Genomic DNA, 27631 nt, shown 5'->3' with positions numbered 1-27631 from the left:
AAATAACCTGCTAAATGAGCTGGAATGGATTCACAGCAGTAATCTGATACTGTTGTCTGCATATGTGGATCCCTGGAAGGGAAGTCATGGCCCAAAGTGCGAAAACATAAATGTTGATTGTATATAATTTTGGAATTCTTGACACTAACACAGTACCCACTGCACCATTTAACCCACTGCAAGGCACTGAGAAGCTACAGGTAGAACTGGTCTGTTGTAGATGGGGCATTGTGTTCAACTTCAGGGCCACAGCATAGGAAGTGTAGAGGTAGCAGCCTCAGCTAGGCCCAGGTGCCTGAGGAGCTAAGAAGTCCTTCTTACACAGAAATCAGCAATACAGACTTTGCATTGGGGCCTTTTTAAATTCTTAGGCTTATTCAGACTGCTGTAATGTGGGCACATTTTAGTGTCCATAGTAAAGCCAAACAACCACAAGTCTAGTAATCCTAGCCTACTGCATCATACTGTTTATTTGCATCATTAGACATGACTTTTCCATGCCACTGAAAGGAGACAAAATGTATGCAACCTGGCAGGCCGATTTGGCATGTCTGGGTCCCCAAGCAAAGTTATGCCTGGAGGCAACCTATTGGACCACTAAGCTCCTCCCTGTTACACAACTAAGCTCTACCCCATCATACCACTAAGTTCTGCCATGTCATTCCACTAAGCTCCTCCCCATTGTCCCGCTAAGCCCTACTCTCAGCAGCCTGGGTTATTCTGCAACTGCTCTACAGCTGGGAAGGGCTCCACAGGCCTCTGTGCAGCTGAGCAGCTTTACAGGCGTTATGTCTTCCCCCTTAGTTGTTTTTTTTTTTCAAAAAATAGTGGTAGGTTGTGGTGGCTCACTAGCAAGTAGTTAAGGTATGGTGCTGCAAGCTCATATAGAGGGAATCACCCCACCCTCTCTTAAAGGCAAATGTAGTAATAGAGTAATGAGCGAGCACTCATACACTTGGCAACCAAATTGACATGTGCAGAAAATATTTATTATATCCCCATAAAATACAAGTAATAAAATTTATAAGAACAATGTAGCAATAATATACAACATTACAATCACATATATTGTGGTAGATATGATCAACACTATATTCATATGACTCAATAGTGTCGATAAATTCAATAATATATATCACACCAAGAAACTTCAAGTATATGCTGTTATTTGGGAAGAGGGGGTATTATCTTCTAGCGCTCTATCCCAATTTGGGAAACTGAATGTCACTAAAAATGTTGTAGGTGTATTCACTGGGAGCGCAATATGTTCATAAAGTGTCCACAGGAATCCTGATAATGTGAAAAGTCTCTTATAGCTGATCCTTTTAAGCTCGATATGAGCTTTGGATTGGAGAAAACTTTAAATCGATGTTTGGCTTACCGTCTAGCGTCTGCTGTCTCCCTATTGCTTCAATGGAGCTTTAAATATTTGCCGGCTTATTCAATCGCTCCATACAGCAAGCTGGTTTAAATTTCGCAGGAGTTCCAAAGATCGCAGGAGTTGCCACTCTGTTCCGCAATTTCCTTTGGTGCAGCTTTCGACGATAAGAATAGTTAATCCTTTACTGTAGAGATTTTCTTCTGTATGGCCATACAGTATTATCGGAGGCTTTTCAATGCAGGTACATCACTTGTTTCACCATACGCGTTACGGGTAGATTCACTCTCCCTTCCTCAGTGGTCAACTCTGAGGAAGGGAGAGTGAATCTACTGACCACTGAGGAAGGGAGAGTGAATCTACCCGTAACGCGTATGGTGAAACAAGTGATGTACCTGCATTGAAAAGCCTCCGATAATACTGTATGGCCATACAGAAGAAAATCTCTACAGTAAAGGATTAACTATTCTTATCGTCGAAAGCTGCACCAAAGGAAATTGCGGAACAGAGTGGCAACTCCTGCGATCTTTGGAACTCCTGCGAAATTTAAACCAGCTTGCTGTATGGAGCGATTGAATAAGCCGGCAAATATTTAAAGCTCCATTGAAGCAATAGGGAGACAGCAGACGCTAGACGGTAAGCCAAACATCGATTTAAAGTTTTCTCCAATCCAAAGCTCATATCGAGCTTAAAAGGATCAGCTATAAGAGACTTTTCACATTATCAGGATTCCTGTGGACACTTTATGAACATATTGCGCTCCCAGTGAATACACCTACAACATTTTTAGTGACATTCAGTTTCCCAAATTGGGATAGAGCGCTAGAAGATAATACCCCCTCTTCCCAAATAACAGCATATACTTGAAGTTTCTTGGTGTGATATATATTATTGAATTTATCGACACTATTGAGTCATATGAATATAGTGTTGATCATATCTACCACAATATATGTGATTGTAATGTTGTATATTATTGCTACATTGTTCTTATAAATTTTATTACTTGTATTTTATGGGGATATAATAAATATTTTCTGCACATGTCAATTTGGTTGCCAAGTGTATGAGTGCTCGCTCATTACTCTATTACTACATTTGTTTTTTTTTTCAGCCAACCACTTCTGGACAGCAGATGACCCCTGATCTCTGAGGCTTCAAGCATTTGCTTAGTTTTCGTGGTGGTAAAGTCTGCCACTGGCCCTGTAGATACTCAGGACCAAGGATGAGTTGGGACCCAGTTCATGTTGTCCACAACTTACTTTCCATGGGCAGTGAGGGTGGAAACAACTTCTCTGCTTCATACTGTCTTAAACCAATTCATAACATCTTTTGCTTGTCTGAAGAAACCAGAAAATGTAATATTTAGCAGAAATACTGGTACTGTACAGTATATGTTATGCAGTCCTACAGAATGTATATATGTTATATTCAAGCCTAGCATAATCTAATTCTTTGGCATTGTAGGAACCTTCTGGGCAATCCTTTCAATTGTAACTGCCACCTGGCCTGGTTTGGAAATTGGCTGAGAAAGAAACGTATTGTGACTGGAAACCCTCGATGCCAAAAACCTTACTTCCTCAAGGAGATTCCAATCCAAGATGTCGCCATTCAGGACTTTACTTGTGATGAAGGTAAAAATGAGGCAATATTCTAGTCTACTCGCTGTAGTTCATGTAAGACAATAAGGCCTCATTCAGACAGGCATTATATGACTTGACTGTCTGGCAACCGTCTGGATAAGGTCTTAAAAACATTTCACTAGCGTAAATATTATAATAATAATAATAATAATAATATCATTCAACTCCTTTGTATACACCAGGGAATGATGAAAACACTTGCTCACCACTTGCTCGGTGCCCAGCTGAGTGTGCCTGTCTAGACACGGTAGTCCGCTGCAGTAACAAAGGTCTAAAAGCATTACCCAAGGGAATACCCAAGGATGTCACAGAGCTGTAAGTACCATTGATGGGTGGGCTGTATATGTCAGCCCCATGTGCAGTGAATCAGTATGAATGGTCATCTGATTGTGGAAAAAATCTGGGCCCATTGGATATTAAAACCAATGTAACAGAGGCTGAAAACTCATCCTGATTAGTTCCCAGAGTTCTAATATGATGTAAGGGCTGATCAGTCACCACCATGTTCATTGTAGTATTCATGGCAATGACACTGGTAATAGACATCAGCAGATGTAAATGAAGCCAAGGAGCACAGCTGGTGATAGCGATTGCCAGCGCCTGCCTGCCCAACTCATGCCTATTCAGCAGTTTGCTAGAAGAGCAGGCAAGCTAGATGAGTATTTACTTTTTTAACAGTGCAGTCCAGCCATGTACATGAAAAGGTTTAAACATATGGAATAATGCATGCTATTATTGTAACGGAATCAGTGTAAAAATGGCTGCTCTCCAGAGTAATTTTCACGCCTTTTACTCACCTCTCTGCAGCTCTGGCCTCCTCACTTTCTGTGGGTGGGCAGCAGCTCATCCCATCAGAACATCATTACCTGCATCTCCCAGGATGCACTGCAATTAGTTGGAGTCATTCACCACTTCCTCTCCTGCATAGAAAATAGTCCCTCACTCACAGCAACAGAGATTCCACTGTAACACTATGTAACGCCTGACAATTTACTTCTCCACTGTCTAGAGCAGAGGTGCTCAACCTGCGGCCCTCCAGCAGTTGCAAAAGTACAACTCCCAGCATGCCCGGGCAGCCTACAGCTATCAACCTACAGCAGGGCATGGTGGGAGATGTAGTTTTACAGCAGCTAGAGTGCCGCAGGTTGAGCACCCCTGGTCTAGAGAGATAAAGCTATATACTTGGGATGAATGAATGAAAGGTGTCTGGGACTCACTACACCCGCACTAAGATGAGGAAGAGAGCAGGGAAGCTACTGCTCATGTCGGTCCTCCGAAGCATGTGTTATATGAACTAAATAGTAGTATACCCGGTTGTGTAGAGAGAAAAATGTATTGGATCTCACAGTGAATACCACCTTAGCTAGTGTAAGTCCGCCACTCAAATCAAGAGAAGGTGGACCAGAATTTCAACTGCAGGTGAAATAGTAAGGGGTGCAACCAGAGTTGAAAATATACTGTAGTACAGGGGTGGCCAACCTCACAGACACAAAGAGCCAAAAAAATAAAAAGTATGACTATCAGGAGCCACAAGCTATACATTTACACACGAGTCACCGTATTTTTCGCCCTACAAGATGCACCTAGGTTTTAACAAAGAAAAATAAGACAAATTTTTTTTTCCATCTGATCTGAAGTCTGATAAAAATATTTCAGACCTCAGATCAGACTCCTAAATCAGATCCCCAATCATCATCTGACCTAAAATAAGATCCCCAAACCTCATCAGACCTCCAAATCAGACCCCCAAAATAAGAACCCCAATGCTCGGATCAGACAACACAAATCACACTCCCAGTGTCAAACCCTCAGATCTCCCCCTTCTCAGATCTGACCCCCCATGCTCAGACCTGACCAACCCATGCTCAAACAAGACCCCCTATGCTCAGATCTTCCCCCCATGCTCAGATCTGACCCCCATTGCTCAGACCAAGACCCCCATGCTCAGACCAGACCACCATTGTCCAGATCAGGACACCCCACATACTACGTTCTCACACTGTGCATCAGGACGTAGTGGACAGTCAGCTGAAGCTACAGTGCTTGATCAGGAAAAGAGATCTGAGCATGGGGTGGAGAGTGAGTCCGCCTGACTGCTTCCCAGCTCTACAGCTAGAGCCACACTTGAAGAAGCAAAGAGCCACATGCGGCTCAAGAGCCACAGGTTGGCCACCCCTGCTGTAGTACATTAAAAAATATATATTTTTATTGCTTATATAGTGAGGGAATACTTTATTTGAAATGCCCTATTCATTACATAGTAATACTTTTTATGGGTTTAAAATGCTGCAGTTAATGGTGACAATAACACAGAGGCAGGTGGTAGACTTTAGCAGTTCTTTACTGAAGATAATAGTATGATTCAAACAGTAATATGGCGGATGCCATCGGCACACAACTAAAATATCTAGAAAACTCCTGATTGTGAGCAGTCTCTAGAAACACTATTCCACTGGAGAAACCACAGCAATGCAGATCTTTAAATATTCTCCTTAGGATACAGTTCTTATACTAGGTGCCCTTTGTTCTTGATGACTCAAGGGCCCTTTACACAGGCCAATTCTCACCCAGATGATCGCATACAAGCATTTATAGGAATGCTCATTGGTGATTATCTGGCGGTGGAAAAGTGCCGCCGATTATCTGATGAACGAGCAAACGGTAATCGCATCATTCATGCGGTCACAAAAATCGTTGTTTGCCAGCAGCAGATTGTGCTGTGTAAAGAGCAACTGCTGCCGGCAAACAATGAGTCAGTATGGAGACGAGCGATGGCATTAGCAATCACTCCTCCCCATACCGTGGAGGAGATTGCTGCATGAAAATGCAGCAGTCTCCTCCTCTAGCAATCAGCAGATTGTCGGAAAGGAACGCTTCCTTCCCAGCAATCGCCTGCAATATTGGCCCCTGTAAAGTGGCCATCAGACTCATTGCTTGTGTTGAGATCGTGTTCTTCTCTTGCAGTCCAATTCCCCGGAGTTGGGGCTGTCCTACAGCTTATTCTCTGTACTGTGTCTTTAACTTACAGCACTTCCTCTCTGCATTCAGCAGTTCCCACTTTCTAAGGCCTCTTTCACACGACCGTTTGTTTTTTCCGTTTTGTGGGCCGTTTTTTGCGTTCCGTATACGGTCCGTATATTCATTTCAATGGTTCCGCAAAAAAAACGGAATGTACTCCGTATGCATTCCGTTTCCGTATTTCCGTTTTTCCGTTCCGTTGAAAGATAGAACATGTCCTATATTTGGCCGCAAATCACGTTCCGTGGCTCCATTAAAGTCAATGGGTCCGTAATAAAACGGAATGCATACGGAAATGCATCCGTATGTCTTCCGTATCCCTTCCGTTTTTTGCGGAACCATCTATTGAAAATGTTATGCCCAGCCCAATTTTTTCTATGAAATTACCGTATACTGTATATGCCATACGGAAAAACGGAACGGAAAAAAACGAAACGGAAACACAACGGAAACAAAAAACGGAACAACGGATCCATTTAAAATGGACCGCAAACCACTGAAGAAGCCATACGGTCGTGTGAAAGAGGCCTAAGTCTGTAGATACCTCTGTTTCTGCTGTTTCTCAGTCCAGGATACCTACTGCAGTCCAGGACCTGTGGTGTGTACACTCCTAAAACTTACCCAACTGTCTCCTGAATTTTGGTTCTACCTCCCTCTTGCTTACACACAGCCCCTAGATACTCTGGCAGGTTCTGCATACTAGGCGAGTGCAGCTTCTCAAGATGTTAAAGGAGTCATCCGCTTATGTGAGCAGGACATGGTCAGGACAGGTTATATCAGCCATTGGATGCAACAAGAATGGTCATATTCACTGATGTTAAAATCGTGAGGAATAAAAACAGAAAGCAAGAAAGTTTATCAGTATTTTGAAAATGTAATGATTTGTGTATATTGAGGGGGTGGGGAGGGGTGAGAGTGTAAGCATCCCTAGATCAGGTACTTCTCATTATATTAGTGTAGTCTAAGCAATGTCTATTAAATACATATGTGCCAGGATGATCAGGAACATGTCTATCTTACTCCTCAAGGATAGTCTTTAGCTGTGTCCCTACATAAATCATTCCATTGTACCGTTGCTTTGCAGCTTATTGTTCACAGGTGAATTGTTACTTGTTCAGTCTCTAGGTTTATGTCATCTGTTATAAAATAGCAAAAAAGTAATCAGCCTTTATGTGAATCCATTATGCATGCTACTGACTCAGAAAATTAATTTATGACTTTTCGTACTGTTGTATTTTTTATTGTGTTCTCACCATCATTTATCTTTCAGCCTCTGGGAACTCCACAAAATGTAATGAAATCTTTTAAATCTCGTGCACCGTGATGGATTTCGCTTTGTTCTCTTCTTCTAGGTACCTGGATGGAAACCAGTTTACTCTGGTGCCAAAGGAGCTGTCCAATTACAAGCACTTAATGCTCATGTGAGTATAGATATGGTGGCGCCTTACAGCCCTGGGGTAATAGGTTAAAATCCAACCAAGGACAATATCTGCATGGAGCTTGTATGTTCTGCCTATATTTGCGTGGGTTTACTCTGGGTTCTCCGGTTTCCTCCCCCACTCTAAAGACACACTGATAAGGAAGTTAGATTATGAGCCCCATTGGGGACGGCAAGTGATGTTTAAAGTGAGTAAGTAATAAAATAATATTGGCTGATGGGTAATAATAAAAGTATTTCTGAGATATGGCATGAAGGCCAGCTGCATTGTGGGCATGTGGTCGTGATACTGGATTAGCAGTAGTGCCACACACACGGCCATCTTTATCTTTCTAACCAAAAGCCATAATGATGAAGATATAACAACTCTAAAAACAACACAGAAATAATTGTAATAATTATAAATAATTAAATATTGTGAGAACAGAAGTCTGGCCCGTAGCGCCAGCCCTTCACCTAGCTACACCCCTGTGTTGGCACCTATCATACTACAGCATCATTACTAACTTCTGTGGTGTCTACGTGTCCTCTAACAACATAGGGGGCCATATTAAGGTGACTTAATGGATTTGTCTTTTTCAGTGACCTGAGCAATAACAGAATCGGCACTGTCTCTAACCAGAGTTTCAGTAACATGACTCAGCTCCTCACTCTGTAAGTAATTTATCACATTTCCATTACAAAGTGCGTAGTGACAGAAAATAGAAGTTTCTTCTAATACTGTGAGCTTTACCTTCCTCTACTTCTTCAGGATTCTCAGTTACAATCGTCTTCGATGCATTCCTCTCCGGGCTTTTGATGGTCTTAACTCCCTCAGGCTCTTGTAAGTAGTGGCTCACTTCTATCCCTCATACAAATATCCATAACATCCATGAATATATTCCAGAAAACCGATTTTCATCCCGTTAGTATTGTTTATAATATATTGTCAGATATAGCTGATGATTGCCGCTGACCAACCATGCTCTTGTATCCTACAGGTCGCTCCACGGCAATGACTTATCTACTATTCCTCAAGGGGCTTTTGGTGATCTGTCATCTCTGTCACACTTGTAAGTTGTTTGCACAAAAAATATGAACACTTTTTTCGAAAGGAAAGTAATAAACTGCAAGTTCTGTTGTTGGGTTGATACCGTGAGGAAAGGAGCATCTAGATGTATCCCCCTGTATATAATTTTGATGAAGCAATGCTATCTTTTAGTTCATTTTGCTAAGAAGCCTCCCTATATTACTACATGTATATACCTTGACATGAGCTCAGACTTTTGGAATATTGAATAACATGCTGTCGTTTACAGATGTTCTTTGATGTTCCATGTTCACTTTCCTATTGAATTATTCCATTTAGATTCATAAAGAATGGTATGTTTTTTTTACATCCCACACAATTTCTTCCTTTCCTGTAATAAAAAGTGACAATTACTTGAGTACATTTGCAGAAATTAGACCTGACATACTAAAAATACAAACAGCAGGAACCCTGAAATAGATCCTATATTTCACAATGCTCCATCTGCAGTTGAGTTGTTCTAAGAGAAATCTTTCCCATTCATCCTGTTCTAGGGCAATTGGGGCAAACCCTCTGTACTGTGACTGTAACATGCAATGGTTGTCAGACTGGGTCAAGTCAGAATACAAGGAGCCTGGTATTGCACGGTGCACTGGACCTGGAGACATGGCTGACAAACTTCTCCTTACTACACCATCCAAGAAGTTCACGTGTCATGGTAATATCTTCTTCAGTATCTCAGTATATTTCACCACACTTTAGACCCAAATAGATCCCATTCGGGAAAAAGTCTAACATTTACAGATTTTTAGTAAATGCTTTTGGTGTATGTATTAAAACTAACACTCATTCTTTTACTTTTGGCCTTGTGATAATCCTTGCCCTAGAAATTCCAGGGCCATGTGGTTTTCTTGTTGCAGGTAAGGGTCATGGACCCCTAACCCCAAGATATCAAAACAGACTTTCTCCTACTTACCTCCCCTAAGATGTACCCCTAAATATAAACACGCATGTCACTTTTCCACACCCCTGTCTTTGTGCTATATCTTCAAGTCAACTGAAAGCAAACCAGTTTTCAGTTGTAGTTGAAATCATTGACTTTGCTGTCTGAAGATATCCTTGTCTATTGATTGTCTATTATATCACTGTAAGTGTTCAAAAAAATATGACGACATAACTACACAATCTGCACCGCCCTGACCAGCCATGAACCTACTGACAAATCTGTGCTAAAACTTTTGGAACTTTTTTAATACATTGGGGAAACGAGTGTGTTCCACTGATAGCGTCTCATTCAGAAACTTCTGTCATCTAGATCATTAGTCCTCAGCCTGTGGCTCTCTAGACATTGCAAACTATAACTCTCAGCAAGCACTGACTTCATGGGAACATGCTGTGAGTTGTGGTTTTACTCAAGCTAGAGAGTCACTGAGATCTAGATTTTAAAATTTTAGGCTTTCATTTTAATATTGCTATATTCGTCTTCTGGTTTAGGACCTGTGGATGTCAAAGTCCTTGCCAAGTGTAATCCATGTTTATCCAACCCATGCAAAAATGAGGGTACCTGCAAAAACGACCCCGTTGACTTCTACCGGTGCACATGTCCCTATGGTTTCAAGGTAATGTTAGTAGAAGAACTTTTTGTTGTCGTGGTAACTTGACTCTGCATTTTAGGTTAATACATGTTGTATCCTTTCATGCTTCTAGGGTCAGGACTGTGATATACCTATCCATGCTTGCTTCAACAGTCCCTGTAAAAATGGTGGAACATGTCACTTGAAAGAAGGGGAGAAGGATGGCTTTTGGTCAGTAGTAATAGTTTGTTGTTATTTTATTAGTGTTACTATACCATCTACTTACACATTCTTTGAAATTCTTGTATGTTTAGTAATTAGATGTGTTGCAGTAAGAGGTGGAATCTGTCACCTTGGAAATGAAGTTCAGTGTGTTTTATAGCAGGAGATGCTGAGCAGATTGATATATAGATTTTTGGACAGTATAGCTTGCATTTTATGTATACTGATCTCTCTATGCTTAGGAGTCCAGTGGTGGCCGTGCTCAGTGATTGACAGGTATCACTGTATGCACAGAAGGCATCAATGACCGCCCACCGGACTCCTAAATATATGAACAGCAGGAAATTCAATGAACATATCCAAGTTATACTGAATCGTTTGCCACAAATCCAGATATCAATCTGCTCAGCATCTCCTGCTCTATAACATATTGCTGGTAGGACAGACTTCATGTTCAGGTTCCCTGTAAGCCTATGTCAACTGAGCTGCAGTTCTTCGAATGAACATCTAATAAAGACTAGAAAATATTGTAACTCTGTGTACCCCATACCCTTATGGTATCAAGTGTACATTTCTATCTTGCCCATGATGTACAGGCCATTAGTCTAAATGGACTGTAGGTGGCATTTATCATACCCTTATGTATATTGTATGTTACATTAGCTAGGAGCCAGACATATTTTTCATTCTTCATACCTATTTCCAAAAGGCAATCAGGTCGAGGAAATGACACTTTTACACATATGTTGGCAATTTGTTCCATAGTATCCTTCCCTCATTGCTTCCACATGCCGAGAGAAAAATATGGCAGGTATATCATGGACAGCTATATTTTCTTTTGTAGAAAGCTTCCCATCATAGGTTTTTGCATCCTTAGCTCCATAATTTATGACCACAAGTCTGCTTATCTTAACATCAGTGGAATCCACTAGTTACACTGTGGAGCTAGCTCAGCTAGGTTACCTTACCAGCACCATTTGCACTCTACAGTTGAGCATTATGCTCAGCTTAATGATCCATACATGAGCTGAATTGATGTCTCTAAACCTGACAGTGTGATAGGGAATGGTCAGTAGCCTTTTCAACATGTTGACTTCAATTGATCATTGGAAGTGCAAGCTTGAAGGGCTTAGCTATATGTGAGCATAGGTATCATTTGCAACTTGGCCCTTCAGCGTCATCAGGCTCCCTCTGACACGTAAGAAGATACCAGTATTTTAAAAGACAGATGATAGTTGAGGGTCTGTTACACATTTTGCATTGGGTCTGGGAGCTTCACCTTATGCTTCTAGCTGGGTATTATCCAACGTGGATTAGTTCTCATCTGCTAGATGAGGCTTAAAATCTGGGTTTGTATGGCCATGCTTAAGAATCACAGGAATACTTTTGTATATTTTATAAAACTTGAAATGAATGACAGAGACCATATGGAAATCAGAGTCCACATTCTTCAGATTGCCAATGACTTTAAATAAGTTGTTCTATGAAACTTCTCTCTTTAAGGTGTACATGTCCAGATGGGTTTGAAGGTGAGAACTGTGAGGTGAACATTGATGACTGTGAAGATAATGACTGCGAAAATAATTCCACTTGCGTGGATGGAATCAACAACTACACCTGTCTTTGTCCACCAGAATACACAGGTGAGATCATGGAGATATGGTCATTATAATAATGGCTTCATAGGTCATACAGTATCTTCAGAGCCACCCCTTATTCATAATTGTATGTATACAGTAATGGATCCCAATGGGCCATCTTATCATGTGTTTTCTTTAGAGTTTCATTATTATTTCTATAAAATTATCAAGTGATATCAGGCAAGGGCAGTAAAGGGTTTGGTAGCTATGAGTGGTCTACATATTCTAGCAAACTTCACTGTGGTGACCTCTAATGTATGGACATGTGTATGTAATTGACTTATAGTGTGTGGACTTGTATGTACAGTACATAACCAAAACCAACCTTAAGTACATGTATGTATCTAACCTGACCTAAACTGTGTGCACGTAACCTATATTGTATGGAGTAGATGTAGATACCTGACCTTTACTGTATTGATATATTGTATGGACTTGTATGTATAGGTCTTCCGATGAGTAACTGGCTGGTTTAGCACATTCACCACTAACGACCCCAGTCGTCTTCCATCATAAACCTTTTGCTGTCACCATTTTCATTCCAGTCGATGAGTGTGGACCCCCTTACCTCTGTACAATATATTCTCTTACTAGATAAAGCTAAGCTTGCTGTGTCTGCTTCTCTGCTCTTGTCCTTGTTGCTTCTGTCTCTACATTTTGTGCCGTTTTCCAATAAACACATACGTATCTTGTCTCTTCTGTCTTTGTTGCACAAGCTGCTAATCTGAATGAGGTGGAAAAAGGTCAGTGTTTCTCTTAATGCTTTTCTCCTAATCTCAGTTGCATGGCATATCTTTATTTAAAGGGATGCCAAACCTAAGACTGTCTTTTCTAAATTTCCTTTCCAGTTGAATGTAATCTATTGTTCCCTGTTGTCATTCATTTTAAGTTGTGGAGAGACTGACTGTTGTGTTCTTCAATCTGTTTATTGACAGGGACTTCTGAAAACATATGCCTCAATGATTACTACTTTATATCACATATATCTTTAGTCCTAGTAGGAACATCTATTTTCATGTCATATGAGTGGATGATATTAGCAGCTTTTAATAGTGCACACTTGAATCAGCTGTTTAGGTTTAGTTCTCCTGTACATTAATGTATTTTTTATTTTACATCATTAAAAAAAGAAAAAAGAGAATTAGATCGCACATCCCCAAGCTTTGCTTTGATATCTTTTATTTTAGATGTTGTCTTATACCCAATTTGTAAAATTATAGGGGTTCTCTGGGAAAAATATGGACAGTCCATCTTTGGGAAAAACCATCGATGTGTGACTGGTGGGAATCTAGTCATGGACACCAATTTATAAGAAACACAAAAAGGTGCCCCAATGGGACCCCAGCCACAATTATATAAAGTTCTGAGGATAACTGGGGCTAAGTGGATTTAGACATCACCAATCACACATTGATAGCCTAACCTAAGGAGAGGTCATGCACAGATCATTCCGATCTTATCATCTCGAACTTCCTTTACTCATCTATTATAAAGCTCATGGCCAGGGTCAGACTGGGGTTCTTTGGGCACACCAGAGAAAATGTTTCTTGGGGCCCAAATCACATATCATCGACAAAGTCTAATAGATTTTGATTCAAAGAAATAGACCCTAGAGGCAAGTTATTGGCTCCAAAGGGTGCTCCAAATGATTTTTTTTCTTCTGGACATTTTGGGCCTAATATTGTCTGGGCTCACCAGAGGATCCTCTGGTACTCTGGTGGGCCAGTCCGGCGCTGGACATTGCTTCTGTCAGTAGAAAACAACAGAATCACTGAATATCCGGATATTACAGAGGACAGTTGCTATAACAGCACATAAATCAGTGAGGGCAACTTCCTGAAACTTAACCTTTAATCTACATACAATTAAAATACTAAAGATAAATGTGGTCCAAACTGGACCATGATAACTATAGTACAAAAAGCTGTCAAATACAATGGACGGTTAGCAAAAAATGAGGACAATAAAATACATCTGGGACAGAGAATCAAGATATAATATGTCTGTCCCTGTTCATGCCCTTACAAATACTGCTCAGCCCAGAGATGCACCTTAAAGGTAGGTGCACTCTGTACAGGCTAACCTGTCCTTATACAGCCCTATCACTTTCTGACACAACATACAATGTCCCAACGTGTTTACCCTTCTAGATAATCAAAGGTTCATCAGGGGACCAACGGTATCAGTATGGTAATAGGATGCCATATGAAGAGCTAAATAAATCATAAATTACTGGAGCGCCCCAGATCAGCATACATCTGTGACGAGGTGAAGGACATAAGCCTCTGAGAGAGAGTACTTTTTGTCAGTAGGCCTTATACTTCTTGTCAGCAGGCTTTATACAAATGGTTCAATAAAATATAGGAAATTCGTACTGTACTTACATCAATTTTCAGAATTGCTTGTTGACCTAGATCAGTGGTGGGCCACTGCTGGTGCCTACCGTTGGCCCTTGGTTCCATTTTCACAGTACACAGTTCTGTGCACGCTCTGCTATCCCACATACAGTACTGTTCATGTGCCATAAATGTTTGAGCAATTAGAGTCTTGACTGTTGGGACCCTCATTGATCCAATGTACAGGAGCCCAGGGCCCCCTGCTTACAGCGGAGAGACTATAAGGGATACTAAACATGCTTGTGCAGTCACCTCTCTGTAGCATACAGGGAACCAAGACATTGAATGTTAAGTTGACCATCATTGCCCTAGGTCTTCCCCACATACAGTACCCATAATCCATATCCATACCTTGCATGTTTACATGCTCATTGCTTTGCTTTTCTAAGGACTGGACATATCACTTTGGTAGAAGCCCATCTCGTTCTTCTTATAACACTGGGCTCCTATTATTTGCAATCCATGTTGCTCATAGTTCCTGGAATAACCACTTTGTTATGATTATGCAATATGGATAGTTCGTCTTAAAGGGCTAATGTTAGCGCACACTGCAATGCCGTAGAGCAGATGTAAAGCTTGTTAATATATATTTTATGTTACAAGTCATTCATGGGAGTCATGCCATCTATTGCAGAGCTTCATAATCCAGAGACTGCATGCTGCTGCACTAAGTTAATTATTCCACTTCATAAAAAGATACGTTTTGTGTTTCAGTACATAGCGACAAGGGAAAGCTAAAGCAGGTGTTCCTCCAGTGCTTTACATGCTTCTTCATAAAGCTGTCAGAAATGCCTAAAGTGCGTCATCACAAACTGCAGTGAGCTGAGGGATACTTGTAGAAACGCAGTAGTAAATTATGTGTCCTTGCCACATCCTTAAAGATTGTGTCCCCCAAATAGAGGTCTACGTATTGTGGACCCAATATAAAATCTATAACAGGTGCCCCCTACCATGTGTAATCTTTCACAATGGTGTCTTCTTATGTGGTCTAGATAGATCGATAGATATGATATGAGATAGATAGATATTAGATAGATAGATAGATAGATAGATAGATAGATAGATAGATAGATAGATAGATATGAGATAGAAAAATATAAGATGGATAGATAGATAAATATAAGACGATAGAAGAAATGATAGATAGATAGATAGATAAATATAAGACGATAGATAGATAGATATGAGATAGAAAAATATAAGATAAATAGATAGATATTCGACAGATATTATATAAAAGTACAGTAGATAATGACATGCATTCCTCTCATAAAATATTCAAATGAATCTACTATTACCATGTCTTTTGTAATTGCTAATTGAAAAGTTTTATCCTATAATTCGTAATTTATAGCGTACATTTTGCCTTTTTATATTATAATATTGAAATAAAGAAACTTCGCCTCACTTCCGTGAATGTTCGTTTATTTACCCGGTATCATGCGACGTTTCAGTCCTCTCAGTGGGACTATTGTCAAGCAGTGGTTGAGAATAGTCCCACTGAGAGGACTGAAACATCGCATGATACCAGGTAAATAAACACACATTCACAGAAGTGCCGCAGAGTTTCTTTATTTTTGGGCTTGAGGGATCGCCCTTCAGCCGCTGGCACTGCAGCATTTGCTTTTTTTTTTTCTACAGCGGTGCTCCCTGATTTATTTATTCTTATATTATAATATGGTTATATGGTAGTCTACATTCACACATTTACCGTTCCATTAATAACACATTGCTTCAGGGTACTTGAGGCTCGCTAGCTATTATGAGAGCTTTTATTTCTTCTGTGTACAATGGACATGTAGAAATAAAGGATGTGCAGTATATTAAGTGCTGATTATGTTGTATTTCAGGTGAACTCTGTGAAGAAAAGCTAGACTTCTGTTCCCCGGAAGTAAACCCGTGTCAGCATGATTCTAAATGCATAGTGACGCCGAGAGGATACAAGTAAGTTCAGAGTAAAGGCGAGTAATTGCGATGTACGGTGTTGACCAAACTCCATTGTCGTGTACGTCCCTGACAGGGGCATAGCACTCCATGAACGACTCAAGAATTTATATTTCCTGACACATGTAGACAATCTGACCATATGTGATCTTCTATTTCATAGATGTGACTGCACCCCGGGATATGTGGGGGATAACTGCGACACAGATTATGATGATTGCCAGGACAACAAGTGTCGCAATGGGGCACGGTGCACAGATGCAATAAATGGGTACACGTGTGTGTGTCCAGATGGCTACAGGTGAGCCTGCATCCAAACCTTGGGGACTGGATCCTTGAATATTAAGGTCTCTGCCATAGCGATGATCTGTCTATGTCTTGTGATAGTCAATTTGTACATCTTCTCTTTCAGTGGTCTGTTCTGTGAATTCCCACCTCCTATGGTTCTACCACGTACAAGTCCATGTGACAACTATGAGTGTCAGAATGAAGGTCAGTGCATTATGAAGGGCAATGATCCGTCCTGTCAATGCACCTCCAGCTACCAAGGAAGCAAGTGTGAAAAACTCACAAGCATCAACTTTGTGAGCAAAGAAGTATTTCTACAAATCCCATCCACAAGAATCCGCTCTCAGACGAACATCTCACTACAGGTTTGTTGGGATGCAGACTGTGTAGTATTAAAGAGCCGTTCAGTAGGATCAACCCTATTAAACCAGTCATATTATCTGGTAGAGTTAACTCTGCTGATTACAAATCATTTGTAGCGTTCCTGACAAAAAAGTGTTTCATTCTACAGGGTGGGCCATTTATATGGATACACCTTAATAAAATGGGAATGGTTGGTGATATTAACTTCCTGTTTGTGGCACATTAGTATATGTGAGGGGGGAAACTTTTCAAGATGGGTGGTGACCATGGCCGCCATTTTGAAGTCGGCCATTTTTAATCCAACTTTTGTTTTTTCAATAGGAAGAGGGTCATGTGACACATCAAACTTATTGGGAATTTCACAAGAAAAACAATGGTGTGCTTGGTTTTAACGTAACTTTATTCTTTCATGAGTTATTTACAAGTTTCTGACCACTTATAAAATGTGTTCAATGTGCTGCCCACCATTGTGTTGGATTGTCAATGCAACCCTCTTCTCCCACTCTTCACACACTGATAGCAACACCGCAGGAGAAATGCTAGCACAGGCTTCCAGTATCCGTAGTTTCAGGTGCTGCACATCTCGTATCTTCACAGCATAGACAATTGCCTTCAGATGACCCCAAAGATAAAAGTCTAAGGGGGTCACTGGATATGCGAAATTGCTACATGATGATGTGTTTCCCTCTTTATGCACTGAAGCTGGCACATTCCCTGAGTTTTTCCAGCAAGATGGTGCACCACCACATTATCGGTGTCAGGTCCGAGCTTTCCTAGATGAACAGTTTCCTGGAAAGTGGATTGGTCATCGTGGGCCAGTTGAATGGCCCCCAAGGTCTCCCGATCTGACCCCCTTAGACTTTTATCTTTTGGGTCATCTGAAGGCAATTGTCTATGCTGTGAAGATACGAGATGTGCAGCACCTGAAACTACGGATACTGGAAGCCTGTGCTAGCATTTCTCCTGCGGTGTTGCTATCAGTGTGTGAAGAGTGGGAGAAGAGGGTTGCATTGACAATCCAACACAATGGGCAGCACATTGAACACATTTTATAAGTGGTCAGAAACTTGTAAATAACTCATGAAAGAATAAAGTTACGTTAAAACCAAGCACACCATTGTTTTTCTTGTGAAATTCCCAAAAAGTCATGTGTCACATGACCCTCTTCCTATTGAAAAAACAAAAGTTTGATTCAAAATGGCCGACTTGGTCATCACCCATCTTGAAAAGTTTCCCCCCTCACATATACTAATGTGCCACAAACAGGAAGTTAATATCACCAACCATTCCCATTTTATTAAGGTGTATCCATATAAATGGCCCACCCTGTATATGTGAATCAGCACTTCAATGCACCGAGGGTTGAATCGGCAAACAGGTGATCTGGCTGAACAAAGTCTGATAAGTATGGATAACCACTTCCCTACCGATGCATTACTATATCCGTCGGTGGTAGGGTCTTTAAAGATGGCTCCCATTCCAGAGCACACATATAAAAACATAGACATAACGTTTTTGGTGTCCACCACTATGGTGGCCACCACCAATATATTTGATGCTTATTTCAGCTAAGTCAATGTAACCACGGTAATGGACCACATAATGCTGGAGTTCTAGGAAAGGTAAATTGACTATATATAGTATGTTTCTATATTGTGTTTGCTGCTCTTAAAGTCATAGTGGCTGTCAGAAGTTTTTATTGAGAGGGGTTAAGGTGCTAAGACCCCCATAGATTGCTAAAACAAAAGACGAGTTGCGCCCCTTCATTTCTGATTGCCTCTGCTCTAGCTCCCCTCATTTCTGATTGCCTCTGCTCTAGCTCCCCTCCTTTCTTATTGCCCTTGCTCTAGCTCCCCTCATTTATGATTGCCCTTGCTCTAGCTCCCCTCCTTTATAATTACCCTTGCTCTAGCTCACCCCATTTCTGATTGCCTCTGCTCTAGCTTCCCTCATCTCTGATTGCCTCTGTTCTAGCTCCCGGCCTTTCTGATTGCCTTTGCTCTAGCTCCCCTCATTTCTGATTGCCCTTGCTCTAGCTCCCCTCCCTTCTGATTGCCTTTGCTCTATCTCTCCTCATTTCTGATTGCCCTTGCTCTAGCTCCCCTCATTTCTGATTGCCCTTGCTCTAGCTCCTCTCCTTTCTGATTGCCCTTGTTCTAGCTCCCCTCATTTCTGATTGCCCTTGCTCTATCTCCCCTCATTTCTGATTACCCTTGCTCTAGCTCCCCTCATTTCTGATTGCCTCTGCTCTAGCTTCCCTCCTTTCTGATTTGCCCTTGCTCTAGCTCCCCTCATTTCTGATTGCCTCTGTTCTAGCTCCCCTCATTTCTGATTGCCTCTGTTCTAGCTCCCGGCCTTTCTGATTGCCTTTGCTCTAGCTCCCCTCATTTCTAATTGCCCTTGCTCTAGCTCCCCTCCCTTCTGATTGCCTTTGCTCTAGCCCCCTTATTTCTGATTGCCCTTGCTCTAGCTCCTCTCCTTTCTGATTTCCCTTGTTCTAGCTCCCCTCATTTCTGATTGCCCTTGCTCTATCTCCCCTCACTTCTGATTGCCTCTGCTCTAGCTCCCCTCATTTCTGATTGCCCTTGTTCTAGCTCCCCTCATTTCTGATGGACTCTGTTTTCATACTGGCCACTATGCCTAAAATATGTTAAGACTTCCTTTTTTTTTTTAAAGCAACTACATAGGCCATAGATACAATGGACTGAAGGGGACTTCATTGGTTTCTGTGGATGAGTTTTCTAGGCATGCTCTGTGACCTGTGCAGAAGTCTGGAATATCGCCTAGTAGCCAGTGTGAAACTTGCAGGATTATATACATTTTGGAATTATAGCCAGGGACATGGAAAAAATAAATAAAATATATATATATATTTATACACAAGCGCTATTTAATCAAATGGTCATTTTCTGATGGCACATTCCCTTTAAAGCAAATCAACCAATAGTTATGTTTCTAACTGGGCTTTTTCTTTTCTGAGGCCTACTTCAGATGACCACAACCACATATTGCGGTCTGCATTACCTAGTCCTAGACGATCTGTCTGTGCACAGAAGCCTAAAACTCTGTTGTAATCCAAGTTTTGTTCAGTAGGACCATAGGGGTCTGAGTGCTGCAGCCTTAATATGGAATCTAATATGCAGCCATATTACGTCTGAAGTGGGGTCATCATATGCTCCAGCTATCTGAAGCATACAGAAACTGCTCTAAGTATGCAGCTAGTACACATGCATGAACTTTTAACATGAGGAGATATCAGTATCATGTGAGCACTCTTGCAATAAAACCCTTATTTAGATCCGAATCTTAGCAGCACATAAAGGGGAGGTTTAATAAGACGAACACATTGAAATTCCTTGTGAAATGAGATCCTCTGTTGCGGCTCCAGAAATCCGCTTTTTCTTTATTAACATCATACAGATGTCGATGAATGTCAGAGTAAAAGAAAGAACATGTCACAATACTCCATAAACCATATAAATAAGTGTATGGATTTAAAGTGAATTATATCTTATATCACACGGATGATACGATATTAACCAGGTGTAAAGTCAAATAAACTGGATCATTGCGGATGTTAAAAGGGGGATCTTAGGACCAGCAAAAAAAAAACAACAAAATATCTCTGTTTGCTATCATTGTATAGAATCCTTCATGGCTTACTTCCAGGGAATGAAATCCTGTCCTGGAGATGTGATGTTGATCATAGGACTCATTAAAGTTACGTTTATCATTACTCTCTCTTGTAAAGAGCCCTGTCCATCACATGATCAGGAGAGATTTTTATCCTCTAGAATTGATTCTAATGCTCCTCACCTCTGAGGGTCTGTTCCCATAGGTGAAGAGGCACCCTCCTACCTGTTGATTGACAGGGCCAGACATCTAGACTTGCCATGACAATCTAGGCCATGCGCCGGACGCTGAAGCCCAAATTTAGCTTTAGGAGCAGTAACTGCGCTTGCGCTTCTACTCGGAAGTGTAGTGGTGTCATAGCAGACATCTAGCCTAACAGGACCCATATTGTCAGGCTATATGTCTGGCCCTGTCAATCAATAGGTAGGTGGGTGCTTATTTTCTTGTGGGGACAGCCCCTCAGAGGTGATGAGCTCTTGCTAATGAGATGAATCGAAAATAAAAATTTCCACTCAAAGATCAGATGGGGGTTTTTGGCAGGGAAAGCTGAAGGTGTAATGTTGTATTATATGATCCCTGTTCTAACAAATGGGTGGCCATTAAATATATATTTGCTCCCAAGAGTGAGTGCTTCTCTGTACTGTAGCTGTCTTCTGTAGCTATTCGAAGGGGGGTCCCAAGCAAGAGACTTTCCTACAACTGACCTAGCAACAATCCCTTGAAGGAAGTATTCCTGGTATTATGAATTTTTAAACATTGGGAGGTCTAAACTTAAAGGCTATGTATACCTTTTTTATGATTGCATTTTACTCATTTTGGGCTAAAAATCATTTTTTCAATTGGTCTTTATTAAAAATATTGAGCTGCTTTGTCACAATGGGTTAACTGTCTAGCTGTGTAAATCGTACTTTCACTTTCATCTAATAACCCTAATCTCTAATTTACTAAGAGGTCATAAACACTTATTTAAGCCAATTTCTTATCAGTAAGATTAGAACTGAGCTATAATAAGTGTTTATAATGTCAGAGATCAGAAATAAGGAGCCCGTCAGATTAGCTGGCTGACGGAGCAGAGAGAAAATCCAGACGCCTTATTTGTAATAAAGACCAATTTAAAAAAAAAAAATTTAGCTCAAAATGAGTACAATGCAATAATAAAAATTGTTTTTTCTGACTACTAAAAAAAAAAATTGAAGGCAAGTAATATTGTGAATGGGCTCTTGATGCGTGTGGTTCTTGTTCCAGGTGGCCACAGATGAGGACAGTGGGATCCTCCTCTACAAAGGTGACAAGGATCATGTAGCAGTGGAAGTTTACCGGGGCAGAGTGCGGGTTAGTTATGACACTGGAAATTACCCGGCATCTGCTATCTACAGGTAGGTTTATAGCTGTTCCTCTGTGCTAGTCACAGATTTCTTCCTATGGTGGTAAAAGTTAACTAAATTAATTGAGTCAGTCCTGTGACCCTATAATGTAGTAGACTAGTTACCTGGGTGTGAAGCATAGAGCCGGATGGCAGGTGATCGGTACAACTGATTTGTTTTAGAGAAGAAATGTTGTCTTCTTCATTTATTTGGAAACACATCACAATCTGATGGCTTTCTACATTTACATTACTCTGTAAAGATGTAGTTTTATGACTGTAATGAAGATAGTTTATCATCAAATAGATCTTAACATTAGGGATATCCATTAAATGCCCCTATAAAGGCCATTTTATAAGGGCTGATGAACAGGTAATAGTCAGTCGGAACTGAACTTTTACTATCATTGTGAGCAGAGGTCACACAGGGTAATGTGCTGATGGCAAATGGTGATTTTATGGGCTGCATAAAAGATGTGGTCACCCGATTAACTGGCTTTGGCTCATTCATTGGGTGATCAGTGGCACATTTACATGTACTAGTTATATGGAGCGAGCAGTTGTATGTAAAAGTGTCGGACTTAGTCATTATGTGGGATCAGGAATCCCGCTTCATGGTCATGTTACCCTCTTGGGCATGGCCACTCAGCTAAGATGACTTAAAGTATAAATCTCGATCTGGATTTTGAATATATACGCATATGTATTTGCAACTCTTAGAGGCTTAGTAATATGTTTTATTAGGGCATATGGACATCATAGTGGGGGTCTTCTGCTTGGTACTCAACCTGCTAGAATGGACCAATGTTCGTCATGCATATCATGGATGCCCAATCTTTTGATAACAGCTGATGCCATGGGTTAGAGAAAATGAATAGCCACCATGGCTTCTGTTCAAAAAAGGTAAAATTCTGTAGACAACTCTTTAACTTTGGAGCAAATGCCCTTTAAATGCACTAATGCCAGTCAACCTCTTTCCATGAGTTAAGACATTTCCTCCATCAGGGTTTGTACGTCAGTCACCTCATTCAATTTCTCCCCTCATGACATTGTAACTGGCCTTAATGACAACTGAGATTGCTCAGCCTCGTCTAGACTGTGTTTAATTGATTGGAGAGTAATAAAAGGTTGCTGGAGAAGGGAATCTGGTGGCCACAGTACAAGAAAAGGAGAACGTGCAGGTGGCATGCAGTCGTCATTATTACAACCTTAGTGATGGAGTGAAGCTAGCGTGGAGTGACCAGCCTCAAAATTCCGAATCCACCAAATTCTTTTCTTTAGGTGTTTCATAAGCATTAAAACTTGTCTTTTGGCCATTGTACAATATAAACACAGCCATATAAAAAGCTTTGCAAGCACGGCGCAGTGGTGTGATGTGCCTCTCTCCACAGCAAGAGAGAGCTCCAAACATCTGGCACTGGCATGTTTGCAGACCATGCCAATCCTTATTCACTTGCCTTCACGAAATTTCTTTTTTACAAATCTGTTCAAACGTAATCCAATCATAAAACTCATTATGTAACACACAATGATATTGTAGATGACTTCCACATGTTGACCCATCTCTAGTGCTGGTTCATTGCCGTGTTTTGTATCCATGCTTAGATCAAAGCCATTTGTAGGCTGTAGAAAGTCCATCGGGTTTCTTAAAATAACGAGGTGGCTAAACCTATAGCATGATGAATATAATTATACACTGTGCTATAGAATGGATCTCTGTTATCCACCATGCCAGGCTGAGGTGGCCATACCCTTTAGATAGCTGTCCGCCAAACTCTCGTTTAACCTATAGGTGTCCCTCCTAAAATCTCCATCCACATGAACACTTGGCTCGGCTGAGCTGGTGTTCCCAGGAGGAGGAGAATAAGCTGCTACCAGACACCTCTGGTAGTGGCTTATCTCCCTTGTAAGCAAAAGATTGGGCACAGTGTCAGACTAAAGTTTCTTGGGCCCACCAGAGGAAATGATTCTGAAGGCCCACACTTTGTGTATATAGGACCTTAAGGGCCCTATTTTATTAGGAGCCAATTATTGTCAGAGCTTGGGCCCACTAGAGGATCCTCTGGTACTCTGGTGGGCCGGTCCAACCCTGATTGGGCATGCTGAACTCCAAGGGGTCTGATGCTTTTTTCCTCCTGATAGGATATGCCATCCCTTACTCTTCAATGTGGATCTGACTATCTTGACCCCACAGTCTTTAGAATGAAGGGGCAATGAGCATTGACTCCTTCATTGATCAGCAATGTTTCCAATCATGCTCTGTCCAAGACCCATGTAGTTTTGTTGCATCTCTCCCTTAGCAAGAGCAATGTCAAAAGATATTCTTCCTTTTATTCTCTGGATCTGTGGGATCTCAGAAGCCTGTCCTAGTAAGCAATATGTCATAGTATTAAATGACTTCAAAACAGCTTGGAGACATGTATTTTATAAAGATGTAGCAGAAATTGTATTAAAGTGTAGTCAAACATCTAAAATCGGACAAGTTGAGTAGCATTCTGTCATCAGTGATCATTTAAACCCTGTGGTGTGCGCTGTGCTACGCTGCCCCATAACCCTCTACTTGGCAGATCTTCCACCTCCGTGGGCTTTCCAGCATCACTCCAGAGTCAGCTTCCCATGCAGTAATTCTTCCCATCATTAGGAGAAGAATATGAGGCTCTGATGATTGGAACAGATTGGCCTCCCTGATTTGGCTTATTGTGTGTATTGCTACACCAGCAATGAATTAATTACTAAATCAGGTACAGACCATAGAGCCATGGCCATAAAACAGCAGTTTCAGAGGCTGTTACACAGCGTGACACTTTAACTTACTGTGCTGGCTTCCAACTAGCAGTAAATAGACATGGAGAGAAAAACACTATTGTTAGCAGAGAGCAGGGGGAACGGCGTCCTGTATTCACCAAGAATAAGAAATAAGATCAGGACTTGTTATATAGTAATTATATAACCCAATGATCAGGGAGTCTTCAGATATCGATACTCCATAGGACCATATTTTGATATCAGGTCATTCTTGCAAACTGTCCTGTGTAAATGGAAGGACATTCTTGTCCTAAAACAATATGATAAATTTGGCTCTAGGACATACCCCATTTTAAATGCACGGTAACAGAAGAAATGATAATGATATTCTAAATCACTGTCCTGGATAAAATGACTCCTTATGCAAACAAACTACACCAAGGTATCCTCAAGATTGTGCTGCCTATTAAAAGCATGGCATAGGTACAGTACAAGAGACAATGCATATGCCCTTTGAGGTACATGTTCCACAAGCTGAGACCCGACAGTAAGTTTTAGATCTCTTTGTCGCATTTCGTGTCTTGATGACCGCTGAAAAAATGTCATGCGTTTTCTGATTTATTCGTTTTGTGGTGGGACCCAAAGGTACAGGTCCAAGGTTACCACCTTTAAAATGACCTAAGTTTTAATCTGGGACTTCCAATCAATATTAGATTGGTGGAGGTCCAACTCTTTGCACCCTACCAATCAGCCCTTAATTTTATTAGTGGCTATATCTGGTATTAAAGCTGTTATGAACTGTAATACCAGGTAAAACCACTATTAGAAGTATGATGCTGTGCCTAACAAACATAGAAGGAAATGTGGCACCCACTGGAGCTCTGTGAACTCATCAAACAACTGATCGGTGCGGCACCCAGAGTCAAAACTCCACCTATCTAATCCTACGGATGGGCCATAAATTTGGACCTGCATAACTCCTTAAAATAAAAGGCCTTTCTGAAAAGACAACAAATGGCTCATGGAAGGTAGAGGCCCTTTTACAATTTTTTTCATTGGGGCCCAGAAGCTTTAAGTTACATCTCTGATTCCTCATAAGTGTCCTGGTAGCACCGGTGTAAGCTGAATACTAAATTGCTAATTTATAGATTACAAAGGGATCTAACTTAACAGTGATTTTTCATGTAGATTGAAACATCTCCCTCTTCTCTTTACAGCGTTGAGACAATAAATGACGGGAATTTTCACATTGTGGAGCTTGTAAGCCTGGATCAAACATTGTCACTAATAGTGGATGGCGGAAACCCCAAGACCATTACTAATTTGTCAAAACAATCTTCTCTGGGTTTCGAGTCCCCGCTTTACGTAGGAGGTAAAAGATATTGGTTTGTCATGTCACTGATAATAGGTACATTTTTTAAGCACCCGTCATTGTGATTAATATGTTTTCTGACCCCTGGATCACACATCAAACCCTTCCTGAAGTGTATTGATCAGACATGTGGAGGGAATGTTATGGATGGTTCAGCTTTCACTGCTGGTTTGTTAAACTAATCCTCTTCACGAACAAGACAAAGTGAAGAGTGAAGATAACTGATAGTGTACTCTTATAATGTTATGGATGATCATCTGCAGCTTTATGATGAAACACTAGGGGGAAACTGAGAATTCAGACTATAACATAATGTGCTATTCTAAAGAAAGCATGATAGAAAAGGGACATTGGATTCAGACCTCCAAAAATTTCCAGGATGGCATGGTGGACAGAGGTGCTTACAACACAGCCATGCACAATCTCCCGCCTATGCACCAAGATGAACTAGAACAATTTTGGGCAACTCTTTTTGAAAATTGGTAGACTGGTTGACAGTAAATTGGTTGCAGGGTGACCCATTGCAGTAATCTGTGAGGGAACCGGCAGCAAGGGTTTAGTTACCCTGCACACCATCACAGCAGAAGCAAAGTATTAAATAGTAGATCCCTTTGAAATCAGTGAGCTGTTCATAATTGTGAAAACCTTCTGTGTCCTCCAGAGTAAAAGATTTTTATATTTGCTCTTCTCTGTTGCTAATAGCTGGGTAGATGTGTGAATGGAGGAACTTCTACTAATAACTCTGAATTGCCTAGTATTTGAGCATGTGTTTGCCAGACAGACCCTTTAACTGGACAGGACCATATGCCGTCACCAATAAATAGAACAATTGGGTTCGAGCACTGGAGAGAGATTAGCAAGCGTGTACAGCTCTTGAATTTAGAAGGGAAATGGAAACCCATCTATTGGTTACTGGCTAATTTGTTTTGTGGTCTACTGCCTTACAACAGTCCCTAATTTACTTATCAGTCATTACTCGATAGGCACTCTGTGCTTCAAGTAATGCTAGTTTCACACTCGCATTTACAGATCCGGCAGGTTGTTCCAGCTGGGAACAGACTGCCAGATCCTGCTGGAATGCCATCCGGCCCTATTAACCATAATGGGATCTGGTGGAGATCTGACCGCAACCCAGCAAATATGCCGAGAATCCACTGCGTTTTTTTCCGCCCAATTCCCGGCATTCTATGCAAGAATTGCCTGCCGGAAAGCTGTATCGGTAGTGTGAAACAAGCCTAAAATTTAAAGAGAATTGGTCAGTGGCCCTCTAATCTACTGGGTATTTTACCAATGGAGTCTTTTAGGCTTTGCTCCGCTATTATTTCTGATGTTCTGCTTCAGTATCGGAGCAGAACAACGAAAATAATTGAATCACTGGATCAGATGCATGACGGATATAAACGGCTTCTGACAGACCCCACTGACTATAATGGGCTCTGTAAGGTTTCCATCAGTGAGACCAGCATTTTGCTGCACTATTTTGTTTGGAATGTTTAATGAATCCTGCAACAGAAGGTCGTGAATGAAGCCTGATACTATGATATGGATGGCAGATGTTACTGAAAAGATCAATTGACCGAGAATCACTCAGACTCTGGCTTCTAC

At 41.0% G+C, this 27631-nt stretch overlaps 1 protein-coding gene across 2 annotated transcripts in view; it reads left to right on the top strand.

Moving 5' to 3' along the window:
- Nucleotides 1–27631, top strand: part of SLIT2 (slit guidance ligand 2) — a 429541-nt gene that overhangs the window by 389135 nt on the left and 12775 nt on the right. For both annotated transcript variants that reach the window (XM_040419036.1, XM_040419035.1), the window contains exons 19-33: nucleotides 2846–3012; nucleotides 3204–3336; nucleotides 7392–7460; nucleotides 8060–8131; nucleotides 8229–8300; nucleotides 8458–8529; nucleotides 9041–9204; nucleotides 9981–10105; nucleotides 10194–10291; nucleotides 11786–11925; nucleotides 16169–16262; nucleotides 16426–16563; nucleotides 16675–16915; nucleotides 21792–21922; nucleotides 25872–26026. In XM_040419036.1, coding sequence (XP_040274970.1) covers nucleotides 2846–3012; nucleotides 3204–3336; nucleotides 7392–7460; nucleotides 8060–8131; nucleotides 8229–8300; nucleotides 8458–8529; nucleotides 9041–9204; nucleotides 9981–10105; nucleotides 10194–10291; nucleotides 11786–11925; nucleotides 16169–16262; nucleotides 16426–16563; nucleotides 16675–16915; nucleotides 21792–21922; nucleotides 25872–26026 — 1871 coding nt within the window. The remainder of the gene's footprint in view (nucleotides 1–2845; nucleotides 3013–3203; nucleotides 3337–7391; nucleotides 7461–8059; nucleotides 8132–8228; nucleotides 8301–8457; nucleotides 8530–9040; nucleotides 9205–9980; nucleotides 10106–10193; nucleotides 10292–11785; nucleotides 11926–16168; nucleotides 16263–16425; nucleotides 16564–16674; nucleotides 16916–21791; nucleotides 21923–25871; nucleotides 26027–27631) is intronic.

Source organism: Bufo bufo, chromosome 2 (genome assembly GCF_905171765.1).
Source record: "Bufo bufo chromosome 2, aBufBuf1.1, whole genome shotgun sequence".
Lineage (NCBI taxonomy): Eukaryota > Metazoa > Chordata > Amphibia > Anura > Bufonidae > Bufo > Bufo bufo.
This window is presented reverse-complemented; position numbering and strand designations above follow the sequence as displayed.